Genomic DNA, 17,753 nt, shown 5'->3' on the forward strand with positions numbered 1-17,753 from the left:
AAAACACATATGTGGAGGTGGGAACAACCTAATTTATGCTGTACCCCTGAACTAGACCTCTTAAAATTCCCTTTTATGCTATATATTTCTTTCTAAAATGTGTGCTATGTTTCCTTTTTTGCTGAACTGCATCTTTTGGTTTTTACATCATATTGAATCTTTTTGAGAGAGGATATTACAACTGCTCTTGACAAACTGGAGCGTTGCTGAATTACATACATAAATATTTATCTGTTCAACTTTCTCAAAAGCCTGAAAACAATGAATTATCTTAGTTAAATGTTTCCAGTCCTACAGACTATCATGGAGTGGAATAAAAAACAGGACAGAGAATTTTAATTAGACTTAATGTAATTTGGATTCTTTGTTCAGCGGACCTAAAAAAAACTTCAAGAATAAAAAGGAGAATTACAAAGACACATGTAAGTGAACATAAAAATCATTCTTTCAAAAACTATATCTTTTTGTGCTGTTAAAAATCCCAGTACTAAATTACATTTCTAAAATAACTTACACAGCCTTCTGAATAGTAAAGGATTCTAAAAATGTTGTGATAAAATCAATGAAGCTTAGAATTAAAAAAAGTAAGAGCTTTATGCTTGTTAGCTGTCTACAATAGCGAAGCTAACACATGATTATGCAGCTTGCACCCGTCACGAACATGACAGTGAGCTCTGAAGCTTATTATTCCATGACACTGTAATACTAATTATGTCAAAAAAAGAACAGACAGAATAAAATAATTTTTGATATATGATGGCTGTTATAAATGTCACATACCATATATTTACAATTTATTCAGTGGCACAGTCAGCTCTTTGTTGGGAAATGAGTAATGATATGCTGTCCAACACTGCAGAAAGTTCACCAACTCTAGAAGAGCTATCACAAAAGTATTTTTATTCATTTTTATAAGATACCAAGTTCTCCATCCTGAAGGCTCCCCTGTCTCCATCTAATACTGAACATAATAGGTAAAAAATAAGCCACAGAGAGTGACCTTTCAGTTTAATTTTTTAGTGTTAGGATAATTATTGATGTGAGAAGTGGGATGGAGAAACTTTGAAGACAATTATTTTTACACTGGGCAAACTTCATGCAATGTTCAATACATGTGCTATGGCCAGCATAGACTCCAGAATTCCAATTCAGGTTTTATCTGAGTAATATATTCTGAGTTGCCTACCTTTTAAAGCTCAAATAGGTTGTTCACAAGCCAGAGATCTAAAAAGGTTGATTTTCTAGATGGATGATAGTAAGTGAAAAAAATTGGCACACAAGGCCTTCAACAAATTTTGAGAAAATATAACATATATTTTCAAAAATCATGTTTTCATTATAGACCAAATTAACAATATAGAGACTTGTACATATAAATTACAAAACAAACATCAGGACATTTTTGCTTTGATATATGGAGACCTACAAGATTTAAAGCCTCAGTCCTACTGAGTAGAGGAGCCAACTTAATTAACTAATAAAAAAATATCTTTTTAAATATCATTCTGTCTAATCTTCTAGGGTCTAAATACACTGGCTGTGGGATTGAGATCATTTTTGCAGGAATGAATAACACATGGATATTTGCATTTGTTAACTAAGTACTTCGCTGCTTGCACAGGATTTTGGTTTTGTGCTGATCCTCTGCATAATGAATTTCATTTTTCTCTAGTGCTCCCAGAAATATCACCATTGGAACTATCAATTCTGAATGAAATACCAGTATTATATTTTTGGAACATCAAAAAGAACAGAAGTACCTCTGAAGAATCAGCTGGCCTACTGAGTGGCAATTCTATGTCATGTAGCTCTTCTGGAAAATTTTCGAGACAACATATTGAATATTCAAACAAATTTTCTTTAAGAAAGGAATGCATTTCTGCTATGCGTAGAACAATTCCTGTGTCAGAAACAAAACTAAGGTGTCCATCTCTTGCAGAAAGTGATCCAGGTCCTGAGTTAGGGGCAGCTTTGAAAAGAGATGTTTTTATTACATCATTATTTGCCATTAAAATGTAAAGTTTCTACAGCTAATCTATACTCATAACTTTTGAAAATAAACTATGTAAACAGATTCAATATGAAAGAAATGGATTTCCAACAATTGTACTGATTGTCCTCCTTAAATATTACTAGCTTATGCTATTTGTATTGTAATTTTTCACCAGTGATCTGATAATGAAACAAGCTCTGTCTGGACATTACAAAGTAGCATAAAATGGAAGGTGCAATTTTGAAGTTTAGGTACTTAAATTCAGATGTATAAGCACCAGTATGTTCAGAAGGTATCTAAGTATCTACCAGAATAAATGCATATTTATTCAATACAGTCAAAATAAGCTTTAAGGACTTTCAAGACCCCAGTTTAGACAACTAGAGGCTGATGAGCTGAGTTGTTCCCTAGGCAAGCTGAGATATATATGCACATTTTGACACTTACTGTCCTTACAGTTCCGTGGTGAGCCAGAATACTTTCCCTTCACTTGGTGCTGCAAGTTAAAAACCCATCCCTCTCTAAAATTATTATTTTCACAGTTGCTAGGTTTCTCTCTAAACAGCACCTACATGTACACTCTAATTTTGTTCTCACCTATCAGGTCATCACTTGTATATTCAGAAGCTGGCCATCACATGTAGATGCATAGTATTAGGGCCTTGTAATTAATGGATTCTTAGATTGTTTGAAAGGTCCTATCTATTACCATCTTCTGTTTATAGCGAAATAACCCAAGTACATAGATCACATCTGGGGTTTTAGTAAAAACACATGCAATCATGCTCAGCCTTCCCAGCTACACTCGACTCAGTTCTCAAAAACAGTACCTCAAACTGAACAGATTTATTTCTGATGGGACTTAAGTTTGACGTATCTAGAACTAAAAACAATATCGATTATGAATTTTTTAAAAATGCTTCAGATATAGTAATAAAAATTAAGTTTTGAGGGGGCTTTCCTGGTTTTGTGGAGGCTTATGAATACCTATGTAGAAAAGTAGTAATATCTTCACTTAAAGCACTTGTAATCTGACATAAATCTTGATTTCAGTGAAGATTTTTTTGCAATTAGAGAATTTAAAGGAAATCAAAATTAGGCTATTTCAGATAGCCTTTGAATCTGATTCTGTCGGCCCTCAAGAACAGTATCTCACCCATGGCAGTTTTCTAGAAGAAAATAAAAATACATACCAAGTTGAAGGTTTGTATTAGAAAGCCTTTTTAAATAACTGTGGTAGCGAATTAAGCGAACCCATGTTATCGCATCTTTCTTCTCACTGGCCTTGGTGGCAAGACTTTCTGTTCCTTCACTTTCACTCTGCTTGTCTTCTGTGATTTGGTTGTTTTCAGTAGAAGATGCTTTGGAACTTTCAGAGACAACATTGTATCCATCTGCAAATCCAACAAGAAATCAGGAACACACATTACGTGGTTGTAATTCCAAAGCTATTTCTGCATTGTGTTTGAGTTGATCAAGCTGTAACTTGTGAACTTGGTTATGTTTTTCATATAAGGAAAATTCTTTCTATTCTGCTTTAATATTAGTGGAAAAATTAAAGCAATTTTTCTCAGATCATGGTCAGGAACCTGACTGGTCCTTGCAAGAAGTTAAAAGGAGTAGACAACAAGGTGCTTTCTCTCTGAATTTGCATATAAACCCATTCTTTCTACACACAGTTCAATAAAAGACATTTACAAAATGGAAACAATACAAGGAGTCATCACTCACAACAGCTGAACTTCCCAGTTATGCTGACCTGAACCCAGTACACTTACGTATTCTGAAATGTTTATTGTTAGCTTCAATCCAGTCCCTTTTAGATATTAAGCACATTTTCCACTAAATGTGTTCTTGATTGTGGAATAAAACAAAAAATATATTTTCTTTGGGCTACCTTAAAGTCATACTTATGCAAAAAGAGGAAAAAAATACCAGTACAAGTATCACTATATCACTGCTTATATTCAATATGTTTTTTCGCTGTATTAGTAGATGGCTCTCTCAAAAGCATACAAAATTCTCCTGCTGTTTCTCACTCCAAACTGAACAAACATTATGTTATAGTAATTCCTAATAGTAAACTTCTAGAAAATAATTATGAGTGCTTGTATAAAATCTGAATGTCTCTATTATTCCTGACATTTCACTGTCAATTCCAAAAGTTAAAATGGCCACATTGTTTATAAATGAAAACTTAAACAATGTGTTTCACATAGGGTTTTACAGAAAATATTTAGGGTGCTATGCTGATAATTTCCATTTTAATTTACCTTTTTATATTTTAGCCTACTATTGCTTTTCTACGTTTTCTATTCTTCTTTGTATTGGCTAACAGACCTATCAGGAGAAACACCTGCTGCATTTGGTAAAAGAAGAAATTATCTGTAATTATAAGCAAATAGAGCTACTACAAAACAATCAGATTGATGGGAAGTCTTAGCATACAACACTTGTTTTCATAAACCAATCAAAACACATATGTTTAAACACTGTACAGTAAGCAGACATTGCTCAGCTTTGCCAGCAGCTATCAGGCAGAGAAATTCAGTCTTTGTCAGTCACTTGGAATGATTGAAAATAAGCCACTGAACAAAAATTTTATCACTAAATTAACAGTTCCTGGTTTAAAAATAAATATGGATATTTTGCCTTAGTGTTTATATAACATCTAGCAATCATTATTCCAGTATTCCTAGTTTCACTGTTGGGGTTTTTTTTAAATCCAAAACTTCCATTTCATCATCTCCATTAGCTGAAAAATAAATGCAGAAGTTGTAGATAAACCGGGCAAAGTTCTACCAAGCTAATGGAAGCATCTCTAAATGATAATCCATTGGACTGAAAAGACAGTGAAAATTATACTGACTTTCACTTTTAGAATAGAGTACCCAGGCAGATGACTTTGCAAGAGTTTAGGCTTGTTGGTTTTAGTGGGCTTTGTTGGTTTGGGGTTTGGGTTTTTTTGTGGTGGGATGATGATGCAGGGAGAGACAAGCTATTCAACACCAACATCTCTTTGCAAAATCAAGAGTAAAACTGAAAATCTCCAAGGAAAGCTAATATATCTAGGGAAAAAAAATCAGTTATAAGTCAGTGATTGAAGAGAAAAAGCAGTGATGACTGATGGGGGGGCCCAAGACTTACTTTAGAAGTCTGGGGAAGTCCTGTAACAAAGGAGCACCTGTTTTTGCAAAATTATGGTAGTATGTGCATTCTGTCTTTCTGAGCCACAGTATGCAAACAACGAATTTTTCTTAACATATTGAACACATGCACAGGCTGATATTGGAAGACCCACTAAGTTTCTACTTAATATTTTGTACTGCTATGCAGGATGAGGATTTTGCTTTTACTTTCCAAAATTGATTCATAATTTTTCAAAAATTAAAATTATATATTAAATGTATTACTAGATTACATGGCATATATAGCTTATTAGTTATTTAATGTTCTGATATTACTAGGGATAAAGGAATACCACATAAGAAATCTCTGTATGAAGAAAGAAGATCCATAGAAGCAAATTCCGGGATTTTCTGTTGCACTTCATCCTCTATGCTGTGTTCTTTAACGCTCTTCATTCCAATTAATAGCTGAGAAGCAAGCACAGCTTCACTGACCTAAGAATAATATTTATTTTATTCAGAACCAGTTCACTATGATATTTATATAGATTTAAAAATATTAGAGTAGCAAAATGATGAAAAAATTAATTATTAAACATACCATATTTTTTAAAGTCAGGAAAATATTTTATTTCTTTTTGACATATGGTACACATTATACTTAAATAACTCATTACTGCTGACAGCCTAATTACTACATAAGTGATTTCAAACCAGATATCCTCATCTGGATGCCACTGGTGTCTACCCACATGTCAAACACATGTGCACACGTATCAGGTCGTGTGCTGTTTTATTTGCACTGAACCTACGTTGAATTAAACAGTCAGATCTGTCTAAGAGAGATTAAACATGCTATTCAGACTGTTCCATTTTAATTTCCTCAAATATTACTCATGCCAGAAATTTCAGGAAATCTTAATACTTCTCTTGTTTGCACTGTCATGTTTGCTTGTGTAAGTAGTATAAGATAAAATGTTAAAAAAACCCAAAAAACTACTCTTCAGAATATTGCACCAACCTTTGTAGCAGCTCTTATTGCAATCCAGGCTTGTGCTTTGTACACTTCTGATTTCAAAGCCTCCTCAGGAGAAGAGAGTTCTCCAGAAGAGTTCTAAAATTATACACCAGTTCATAATTAGGATTCTAAATATATTATGGTAAAATACATTTTAAACATAGAAAAAAGTCCTCCTACTTAATAATTGTTTTATTTGCAAGTTGTAAAAACTGGCATTGATTTCAAATCCATGGGTTAATTGCTAAAAATGAAAAAAATTATCCAGAGCATACTAACTGGCTGCTCCTGAAAACATTTCTCGGAGCAGCTCATACTATGGTCACTACTGCATATATTTTTGCTATCATTTTCCATTTTCTGGAATCTTAATTACCTCTTTTCTCTAACGTTAAACATTTTGCTTTCCATCTATGGCTTCAAGGAATTATAACATGGTTAAAGACACTTATTTTTCTCATGCTGTCATTCATATTTGTATGGAAAAATTGAACTCTGGTGAAGTACAAATATTAGCATTTACAAAACCAAGTTTAAATGTCATGTTTTCTTTGCAAGGTACAAATTAATTCATACATAATTGGAATTGAAAACACTGTTGGTTCTGTGTCTTCCTATCTTAATATTTTAAATATTATCAGCAATTGCAATAAACATCAGAGATAACATCAAACAAGATTAAATTCTACTATATGATTTCTTTGTGTGATTTTTCTAGGAGGATTTTCAGCATCAGTATGATTTATAAGTCACTGCAAGTAATAATATGGCAAGGTGCACAATGTTCTAGCAGAAATATATTTCCTGCTTTGAAGAGGCCACTACTCAAAAGATAGAAAACATACACTTGATTTGGAAGGCACCATCTCATCTGTCTGTGATACAGCCTCATTATTTGTGGCAAAATGCAAATATAATAGTGCTATTTCAAGGTATGACCGTCTTATTAACCTGTAAGAAACAATACACAGAACAATCAACATTACTATCAAAGTCAGCATTACAATGATAAAATCTGACTTTTGCATAAGACCAGCCAGGTAGCCTCACCAAATAAATAATTCATCCAGCCCTCATCATCTACTTAAAGTGCACCTTCTTTCAGAAAGCCATGGGATCCTGTTTTAAAGTCATGTGAATCTAAAACATCTCTATTGTATGCTTAAAAAATAATACATTGATTTATCAGCATATCAAATATAATTTGCATTATGTGCAACAAATATTCTGTAAATGAATTGCAAATGTTTAGTATGAAAACCATAATTCTGCAAGGGAAGTGATCTTTCTGTACTGTGTCTCTTCCTTCCTCAAGTCAAGGTATATATCCATTGTCCTGGTTTCCCTGAAACACAGGTGGCTGAATTTGGATACAGGTCCTCAGTCAAACTCTTGCAAGAATCAGCAAAAATACCCACAGTGACCAAAACAGTCTTTTGTTTCCTCATTGGGCTCAGCTGAGGAACCTTCTCAGTTCTGAGTTCTGTACCAGAATACCTTACATCTTCAGATAGCGCTCACTAATTCCTGCTCTCTGCCTATGCTTCCTCTTTTCAATGACTTTTACAGTAGTATTGTAAACCAAGCAAAAATCATAGAATCATTGATTGGTTTGAGTTGGAGGAGACTTTTATAGATCATCTAGTCCAACTCCCCTGCAATACGCTGGGATGTCTTCAACTAGATCAGGTTGCTCAGAGCCCCATCCAAATTGGACTTGAATGTTTTGAGGTACGAGGCATCTACCACTTCTCTGGGCAACCTGTTTCAGTGTCTCACCACTATCATTGTAAAAAATTTCTTCCTTATATTTAGTCTGAATGTACCCTCTTTTGGTTTAAAACCATTACCCATTGTCCTATCACTACAAGCCCCATTAAAAGGTCTGTCCCCTTTAAGTATTGAAAGGCTGCCATAATGTCTCCCTGGAGCCTTCTCTTCTCCAGGCTGAACAATTCCAACTCCCTCAGCCTTTTCTCATAAGATAAGTGTTCCAGCCCTCTCGTAACTGTTGTGGCTCTTCTCTGGACCCGCTCCAACAGGTCCATGTCTTTCTTCTGCTGAGAACTCCAGAGCTAAATTCAGTACTCCAGGTGGGATTTCAACAGATCGGAGTAGAGGCGCAGAATTACTTCTCTCAACCTGCTGAAAATCACTATATCTGGAGAACTTCTCCAAAATTTCTATTCCCAATGGGTTTATAACAGTCTTCTTATGCAGATTCCTCCTGGCTTCGCAGGTTTCTCCAGATCTCCCCTGTGAATTAACTTTTCCAAGCATAGCAACAAACTCCTGCTCATGTAGTTACTATTCTGGACAGAGTCACATTGCACAGAGTTGGTTGTTTATACAGTACAATAAATTCCAGCTTTAGTATGATTTGTGTAAAGCAAAATACAGAAGTCAAAGGGTTCTGTTCAGTTCAAGATAGAGCAAACTAAGTGAGAAGATGGCAAATTCTACACTTAGTTGGCAACAATTTAGTTAATTTTCTAGTCTTGCTAACAAAAAAGGATTTGAGACATCAAGAAACAATTTTAATTAAGCAATCCCATAGATATCACAGGGCTTGTATAAATGTGATCAGGATGTTTAGTTGTCTAAAACAAGAAAGCTGAGATCCATTGATGTTGCTTCACATTCTTTTAGAAAGATGGTAGCAAATTAAATAAGAGTGTAGCAAATTAAACTTGCAAAACATGACCACAGTCCATTTCTGTACCATCTTCCATCATGCTGACTGCTTGTTGAGGTTTATTACTATGCTACTGCTTCTGTGTTGAGTTCTGGTTCATTAACTTAAGCAACAGAATATCCAAACAAGCAAGGTAAATTGCTGCCTTTACACTGTCTGTAACCAGACATGGCACATTATTCATTTAGAATGGTCAAGAAACTAAAAAAAACCTAAAGTCTAATGTATTAGAGCTACTTGACAGAATTTATTGGCTGTCTTGGCTCAGCTCTTCAGGCGTCTTCTACACTGATAACTAATTCCAAAGTCACTGTCCTGATATCAGTTACAAACACATTTCCTATGCTCCTTCTGCCTCTGCTCTTCTGACTATTTTTGGCTGCTAACCTTTTCAAGCTGGATTTCTGTTATCTGGAAGGGGGCAGACTACAGCTCATCTTCTGAAATATGAATAAACCCGCTGTTTAATTGATAGCTCTTTTCCTGGTGTTGACAGAGAGAGTGCAAATTTGGAAACAGAACAGAAAGCTGTAACTTTTGTATGGTGTAAAAAATGCTTTTAAATGTTCTCAGCATTTGTTTTAAATAAGAGAATAAATATATTTTTATATTGCAATAGAAGAAAACTCTCTAAAACATAAAAGATGCTCCGTAGTAGAAGTCCCAGGCCAAATCTCAAAAAACTGTTAAAAATTCATGTATGATTTAAATTATTTTGAAAGTTATATAGCTAGCTTCTTACTCATATTTTTGATCATGTTGCTGGCTGAGTTTTATAGCTTCCGACAGGTTTTCAACAGTTTGAGATAACTTGTTATTGCCTGCTTCAGTTATCTGGCGTTCTACCTTACCTAAGACAGAAATATAGAAAGTAGATTTTCAAGATATTATTAATTTTTTTCTGTAAGATGCGATCTTTTTTCCCCCCCCAGGAAAGTTGAACAACACAGTACATTATCTATTCTCCTCCTGATAAGCAAAATCTATTGCATTTTGTTTAAAAGGTAATGCTTGTATAACAATTCTCTTCATAGAGTAGCTAAAATAATTAAATTTGGGAATCATAATGACCCCTGACATTTACTGATCCTGACTAGCAGACCATTGGACATGGAGGAGTTAATGCACAAGCACAGGCCTATGCTGTGCTATGCTGCACATATAGTGTAGCCTTCAAGTCTATTTTGTGGTGTGCACATCCCATAGCTACAGGATAAATGTAGCCAGCTTGCACCTGTTTGCAGCATCTTCTCAGTACCAGTGATTACACCACCTGCCCTTTCTGTAAAAGTGAAGCAGGAGGTTTCTATGTGAATATGCTTTTTGTTTGACAGTAGAAATAATGAATAGAATTGTTTTCTCTTAAGAAAGTCCTCTAACAGCTCAAAAGACCAAAATGAGGCAAGCTTTCCACAGACAGGATCTGCCTCTAACTGGAAGTGTTTCAGTACTGCACAACTGAGGGTTCTCAGCCTCTGCAGGAATATAAGATTATTTACAGTCTCCTTTTTCTTTTATAGTGTTAACTCCAATAAATGGCATTTTAAGATATACATTAGAGAGTCTTGAACGTCTTTCTGGCTGAGATCCTCACAAGCCAACACCCTCTGGTGCAAAACATAATGTCCTTAATCTCATTGGCTACACCTTTTGATCCCCGATAACATATAGATGAAAGAAGTTCTACTACAGTTTTGAAATTATTTGTAGCATAATGCACTCTGAACTATGCTGGTGTGATACTAAACACAGGAGAGAGATCTGCAGCTAGACAGTGATAAATATCCAATTCTGTTCTAGATTTACAGTAAAATGTCTCCATTTTATGAGAGGCCACATGCATAACATTGCCTAGGAAGGCAATCATGATGAACAAACAGGTTTATTTACCTATCTGAAAAAGGAGTTCAGCTTCCATGTCTAATTTTTTGGTTGCAGATGCTCTGCAAAGTTTCAGTGCTGATTCTAATTGTCTGAGGGCAGGTAGCCATTGCAAGGGATCTACTCTTGCAGCTGTACAAGCTACTTTTTCAGCTAATATGTGTCCTAAAGGAAAAAAAAACAGTTCTTAGTAAATTATTTAATAGACAACCAATTTATGCAAAAGAAAGCAAATTCCTTAGAACAAACGCTGTTATCTACTTACTGTTACAACTTAATTCCCAAAAATTCAAGTGATTGATGGATATAAATATAGAACTATAATGTCATTTCACTACTTTATGATGTTGTTGGGTTTACCTCGTAAAGAAGCCCAAGCTACACAAATCAACCCTTGCACAAACTAAATGGAAAGAGTAGCAGTAAGCCACTTCATAACTTCATTTGACCTGGCAGTTGTAGCCAAATGTAAACCTCTCTGAGCATTCCAAAATTCCCAAATTCCTTTTGTACTAACAATTTCTAAAGGCTTCTTTGATGTATTGCATACCTCTTATAGTGTACTCCCCAATATTCATCTGTATTCCTAGGCTCTTCCTAAAAATGTGGATTCAGAAACATGAACAGGCCAAACACAATCATTACTATGAGCGAGTTTGGCTGTGCCTGCTCTGACAAGCAGTAAAGCAGAATAAAAGAGTGAATCTTCAGAGCAAACCAGGTGGTATGGAAGACCTGACAGCCACAGAAGTTTTATTTTCAGAGTGTTTACTTTGGACTACCTCTAGTCTAATCCTAAGAGCTGAATACAAAGTAGTGGTTGGAGTGCACCAATGTGGTTTTGGAGCATATCTTTCTGAAAAAGAATCCAGAACACACTGAGGCTGCTCCACAATATGTACTGAAGTGCAGTAAGTGAATTCTAGATTTTGTAATCTATTACAAATCAGATGTACTGCAAACTAAGTTTAGCAGAAGGAACATGGAGACTATCCCTTTCACTATATTTGATGTACAGGAACAAATCTCAGACAGATCTTCAAGGCTATCTTCTGTTAGTATTCAACATATTTTCTAGTTTCTATATAAAGAAAAATTATCAAGAAAAGTTGTTAAATTAAAGGGGGGCAATGATAACAGACAGTATTTATTTTATTAGGATAGAGAATTAGCACTTAAAAAAGTTAAAGTTCCCTTTAGTTTCATCAAGCTATAATGTTAACATTTAAGTCTTTGTTGATTATATAGTTTCTGTGGTTGTACCTTGCTTATGCACATTGCATGGAACCAAACAAGCAACTACTGTTGGTTTTCAAAATACTTTATTTGTATAATGAAAACAGTGATTTATTACTTTTATTTCTGATGCATCAGTTTATCTGCTGTTACATAAAATATGAAAGAAAATTAACTAAAACTTAAAAATAACAATTACTTGCATTTTTCTTACCGATTTTCATTTTGACTTGGGCTAGCAAGTTAATATGTGGTAGGTAAATATTTTTTGTAGGTAAGACCAGGCAAGTCAATGTACTGTCTTCTATTTGTCGTTCAATGGGTTGGCCACAAGCAAGAATCTATGAAAAGAGTATGCTTAGTAAAATCAAGTTGCAGACAGCAAATTAAATAGCAGTTTGAAAAAGTAAGTTAGGTATTGCAAAACCCCGGAACTCAAATGTGTCTTGTAAAAGAGCATCAGAAAAGGACTCAATATGCCTGAACTCCTTTACTTTAGTTTAGACTTGGATTGCAGAGGACTCTGGTGATGCAAATGAACAATTTCAATGAACACTTGATTGAATTTAATAATGTTAGTCTTTGGTTTTTAAAAGAAAACTCCCTCAAATCAGTCTTTAAGAAATAGATCTCACAATTAACTCGAGCCCTAGAAAGAAACTGTCATTTCTACAAAGAAATCTGACATTCAATAAAAGCCACAAAAGAAAAAGAAAATTGCATGTATAGACCAATCAAACTTTTCAGTCAAGGAGATAACACGATGCAGACATGCTGTAAAGTGTCAAGTCTCTTGACAGCTAGCAAGTCTCACAACTGGAAGTTTGAGTCTGAAGTTATTAATATGATTCTTTATTATTTAGGGAAATAAATACTTCAATGGATTACATTTCTGTTTAAGGAAATATGAGGAAAGAGTTGTATAAAAACTTTTCTCTGTAAACTGTATCAAGAACATATATATGTATATGTATGTAGAAGTATATATGTATTTTGGGATTACAAAATAGCTAAATGCTTTAGTACTATACATACCTCTCACAGATTTCATGTCCTTAATTTTTATTTCATATTTAATTTTTTACATGGAAATTATTTCTTCATACCAATTGTAACAATCTGTCAATCTAAAACATCATGCTACTTTACATAGATTGTCCTGATTCAAATTATTCTAAGATACAAAGCTAAATTCTTAAACTTGGATGCTCAAGAGTTAAGAATTTAATGAGATGTACATCCTCCATGAGGTGTTGAGTATGAACATGTGCCTCATTTCAAATGGGAAAACTGAGTGTTCTGCATTTCTTCAAAATTCAAACTACATGTTTCAGTTTTCACATTTGGACGTGCATTTTGGAAGTATTCAATATTTTTAAATTGTGTCAATATACCAGACTACATATGTGAATATGCATCATGAGTATGGATAAATAACTCTGGTTAAATGAATTACCTCTTTACATTATTCTAATCTCGGTAAAACTGAAGTGATCAGTTAATAAGAATAGCCCTTTTTAATAAATTGTTAAAATAACTTCCAGAATAGATAATTAAGATTGTTGGAAGGATTTGCAAATGCTGTGTAAATCATCAACACATACTCACTGCTTTAATAGTAAGCTCATGTGCCAAAATAAGTAAGTTTGATGGTTCCACTGAAGAAGAGCAATGTTCTGTATCCTCTACTATTTGCAGTGGTAGTATGTCTGCCAGCAGAAGCATACTTTTCACAAGAGTCAAAGAAGCTGGAGGGGAAATGAATGTATCCTCTTGGAGTAAACCGATGATATTCTGTTTGGACACAGAAAACATAAACTAAAGTAGTTACTACTTTTCCTGTCTGTTTATGAGGATAAATCACAGACATTGAAAAAAAAAGCTATTTTACAGGCAATATTTCAAGCTTATTTAATGCTGCCATCAGCTGTTCTGACTACACGAAAAATGCGTCAAAGAAAAGTGAACAGTTTCTCCTTTGTGCTCAAACCTGCAAAAGAAGTTTAATGCCTTCCATGGGACGTTTTTCTTGCAGGTCAAGAATAGCAGCTTGTACCATAATTTCAGCCTGAGTCTCAATATCACCAAAGGCTTCTGCCTGTAGTATTACTTCTTTTATCACACTTCTGCGCTCAGCCACATCATTTTCTAAAAGAAAAGAATATATGAATAGACTTTATTGTGCCTTCTAGCATTCTTAAGAAGTAACTTCTACACTCAAATGTTACAGAAAAATATGACATTATAGATTCCACACTTATCATTTCGTCAATTCTTTGTCAAATTTACTTTTAAAAGAAAGAAAAGCCACTTAGTTTCTAAACTGCACTCTGTTTAAGTTCATCCAAATGCATGCTTTATATGTAAGCCACCAGCATAAATAATAAGATATTATGCCCTACATATTCAAAAATCTGATTTTAGTTAGAGTTCCAAAATAGTAACAGCCTTCACAGGAATTATCCAGAAGTGATTAAATAAGAGTCTGACTACAGACTTAGACTGTGACTGTGATACTTGAGGTGAGCATCAGAGTTTAAGTTCATAGAGCTAAGGGATGAAAAATATTTTATTCATAACCAAACTACAATAAACGTATTTTGTAACATCTCACCTAAATTCTTTTTAAAATAATCTGGAACATTTTTAGGAGCTATATAGGAACATTTCATTTATCGGAGATATAAAAAGTAAAAAGAACTTTGAGACTTTTACAACTAGAAGTGCTTAGCAACATCATTCTTTAAAACAAACATACTTTCTTAATTACACTAGAACATTTGAAACTTTTACACAAAAGTGATTTATTGAAAGATAATGACCATTAAATGAAAATTAATATAATACTGTTTGTTTCCATGATCTAGGGAGAGACTGTACACAGAAATATATTTTCCTTATTGGACTGGATGAATTTAATATAAATAATTCTTCAGTGATAATACAGCCGCAGAATTAATGTTAATATTTTTTATTTATGAATAAGAATTGTGTCTGAATAGTCTCACTTGTTCATTAGAATTCAAAAATCTAAACCAAAAAAGAGTAATACCTTTCATATTGCCAACACCATGTATCTGTGTTACTAGTGCAGTCACTAACATTGTACGACACCTTAGCCACAAACGCACATTCATATGGTCTTGTGCTATTTCACTACGAGGCAGCCAAACATCTTCAGTTTTGGAGTCCTAATAATTTTCAAAAGTAAGAAAAATGTTACTTTCTGAGTCACATACTCCACTACAAACAAGGCAGCAGGGCAGCATCAGTCTAAAATAAATCAAATTAATACAAATACATCACAAATAATAACATTCTAAACAAAAGTTGATTTGAAGGTTAACTACATATTTTTAATAACAGGAGAACATTTATTATTTAAATTTTATATATCTATGTAAATAATTTTAACAATTGGAAATTAAACCAGTTTTTATGTGAGACTAAATAAATATAACCATATAATATGTTTTTTATGGAGAATAATTTTAACAGTTTGGATTTTATTCTTCTCAAACAGGAACATTACACAAAATTTTAAGGCACATAGAAGTCTAATTGTAGAGCAGGATCAATATCAATTTCTGGTACCTTATTAGTGACTACAAAGAAATTTTTATTTTTGATTTCTAGTTTTCTGTGTTTCTGGTGCTTAGAAACAAATATTAGTGTAATGTAGTACTAGAAGTGTTTGTGAGAATTCTCAGCTCAACTCACTATGCCATCTTCACACATTATAAACAGTCTTTCTATTACTAAAATTCTACAGTCCATATTCTACAATTTGTTTCAGCAAGCAATCAATGGACAATGCACCACCTGCATTTTCCGTTTACAAAAAATCATCATGACCGACTTGCATTGATGCAAATGAGGAAAAAATATCGATAGCTCAGTTACTGCCTACAGGAAGGTCCTAAGAAAACCTAGAAGCAAGTGCAGAGAGACAGAAGACCTTGATATGCAACAGAGACAGAAAATAATTACATTGCATGCAAGGAAGTCCAGTCTCATTATGCATTATTCATTACAAAATCTGACCTCACTGCTCAATTGCTCTGTCCACGTGAGTCAGTTTGACTCACTGTGGTGTCAGGTTTAGCACAGAGGCTTCCAAAGCATACGTCAGTATCCCCGTGTGTCAGACAACAGAAGTCAGCTGAAATCTTGCTTGAAGCAGAACACAGCAATGGTGTGAACTGGGCAGTCTGTCTCTTCAAAAGGAAATAATCTGAAGTAGGTTTTCAATCGAAAAACTTAAAATACCTTAACTGAATAATGTACGATTTTCACCTGATAGTTGTTTTTTACACTTCCTGGTTGTTTGGGGGCTTTTAAACAAAAGGAGATTTTTCAGTACTGCCATTTGAGAGTATACAAACAAAAACTGTATTTCCTAACCACATACAAATTATAATGATGATTACAGACACATTGAGTACACCTTAGGCAATCAGGTACCTGAAGCATGTCAAAGATCCTTTTTTCCCCAGGTTAATGGTAAATGCAAACAACTGCTATGCCCTAGTATTATGAAAGTCACTCAACACTTAATACAAGACTTCATATACTAAGAAAGATTAGTTTAAAACAAATATCCACACATACCAAACACTCCCGTTCATCCTTTTCTTCTTGAAAATGTGTCACTTCCGTCCTAAAAATCTTTGCATCTTGGAGAAGTCGAATTGCAGAGAAAGCCAAAGCAATACTGTGATACAGAGCAGTATTATTTAAAAATACTAATTATTTTTGCCACTTTGTGCTTTTATTAAAATAGATACTTCATTTTTTACTATTTCAGAGATGTAAATCAGCAGTTATAGATTTTTGCTTCAGTAGAACAAAAAATTGCACTCAGACTATTTTCTGAATTTGTAGGTACTGCATTATGAAACTGAGAAAGTAAGAGAAGTAGTTTTGTCTTAACCCAATAATAACAAATAAACTAATACATATCATATTCTGTTGGAGCAATCAAAACAGAACTCTATTATAACTTTCAATCACACACAGAGCCATAGAATCATTTTGACTGGAAGAGACCTTTAAGATCATCAAGTCCAACTGTTAGATCTAGTCCAACCACTAGATCAAGACCAATGATGGCACATCTGTCTTCGGGGATGGGTTCTTAGAAATTAGAATATGTAAAAATACTGAAAATGACAATATATATTAGGAGAGTTCTGTATCTCATACACAACTGGAAAGGTAAGGTAACATCTTCCTCCTTAAAGCCTTTCCAGGCTATATGTTAATCCCTCTATTAAATGCACATGGCCAAATACCCACAGGGTCCCAGTAAACACCAAAAATTGACCTAGGTGCTGTCCTGGCAAAACCTCATCAGTAAGCAATCACATGGTAATCACTGCCCACACCCCCCACCCCCCCCCCCCTCCATAGTCCTAAATCCTTTTCTGGAGTTCACTCTGAAAAGCATCTAGAAAGATACAGATACCATTAGGACTGGTGCAGCATTCAACACCACATGTAAAAAAATGGGCTGGGATCTCAAAATATTGTCAGGTTTCTTGAAATGTTGACTACTGGGGTTTTTTTCCTTTTATGCTGTCTTTTTAAAGCTCTCAGATACACTGTTCCATATTCATTACACATATAAAAATGTATATCATGTATAAAAATGTATAACAGTAAACTTTTAAATACAATTACTTTTGTGCTATGAAGACACCTGCAAAGCCATCATAGTGAGAAGATCTTTTTCATAACAGGATGTTGTCCAGAGAACATGCCACCCAAAATATTCCGAGAACTGCCAAAATCGATGCCTAT

The 17,753-nt window shown here is 34.2% G+C and overlaps 1 protein-coding gene across 1 annotated transcript in view; it reads right to left on the reverse strand.

Annotated features, from left to right (window-relative positions):
- The window catches only part of CFAP54 (cilia and flagella associated protein 54), a 102,596-nt gene that overhangs the window by 10,464 nt on the left and 74,379 nt on the right, over positions 1 to 17,753 (reverse strand). Inside the window, exons 52-63 of the mRNA XM_029963620.1 lie at positions 16,563 to 16,665; positions 15,004 to 15,142; positions 13,942 to 14,099; positions 13,560 to 13,745; positions 12,166 to 12,292; positions 10,725 to 10,880; positions 9,577 to 9,685; positions 6,985 to 7,090; positions 6,143 to 6,235; positions 5,475 to 5,616; positions 3,187 to 3,387; positions 1,761 to 1,954 (exon numbers count right to left, since the gene is read on the reverse strand). Of these exons, the coding sequence (XP_029819480.1) occupies positions 1,761 to 1,954; positions 3,187 to 3,387; positions 5,475 to 5,616; positions 6,143 to 6,235; positions 6,985 to 7,090; positions 9,577 to 9,685; positions 10,725 to 10,880; positions 12,166 to 12,292; positions 13,560 to 13,745; positions 13,942 to 14,099; positions 15,004 to 15,142; positions 16,563 to 16,665 (1,714 nt within the window). The remainder of the gene's footprint in view (positions 1 to 1,760; positions 1,955 to 3,186; positions 3,388 to 5,474; positions 5,617 to 6,142; positions 6,236 to 6,984; positions 7,091 to 9,576; positions 9,686 to 10,724; positions 10,881 to 12,165; positions 12,293 to 13,559; positions 13,746 to 13,941; positions 14,100 to 15,003; positions 15,143 to 16,562; positions 16,666 to 17,753) is intronic.

Source organism: Manacus vitellinus, unplaced genomic scaffold, assembly GCF_001715985.3.
Source record: "Manacus vitellinus isolate BGI_N305 unplaced genomic scaffold, ASM171598v3 scaffold_5_pilon, whole genome shotgun sequence".
NCBI classification, from domain to species: Eukaryota; Metazoa; Chordata; class Aves; order Passeriformes; family Pipridae; genus Manacus; species Manacus vitellinus.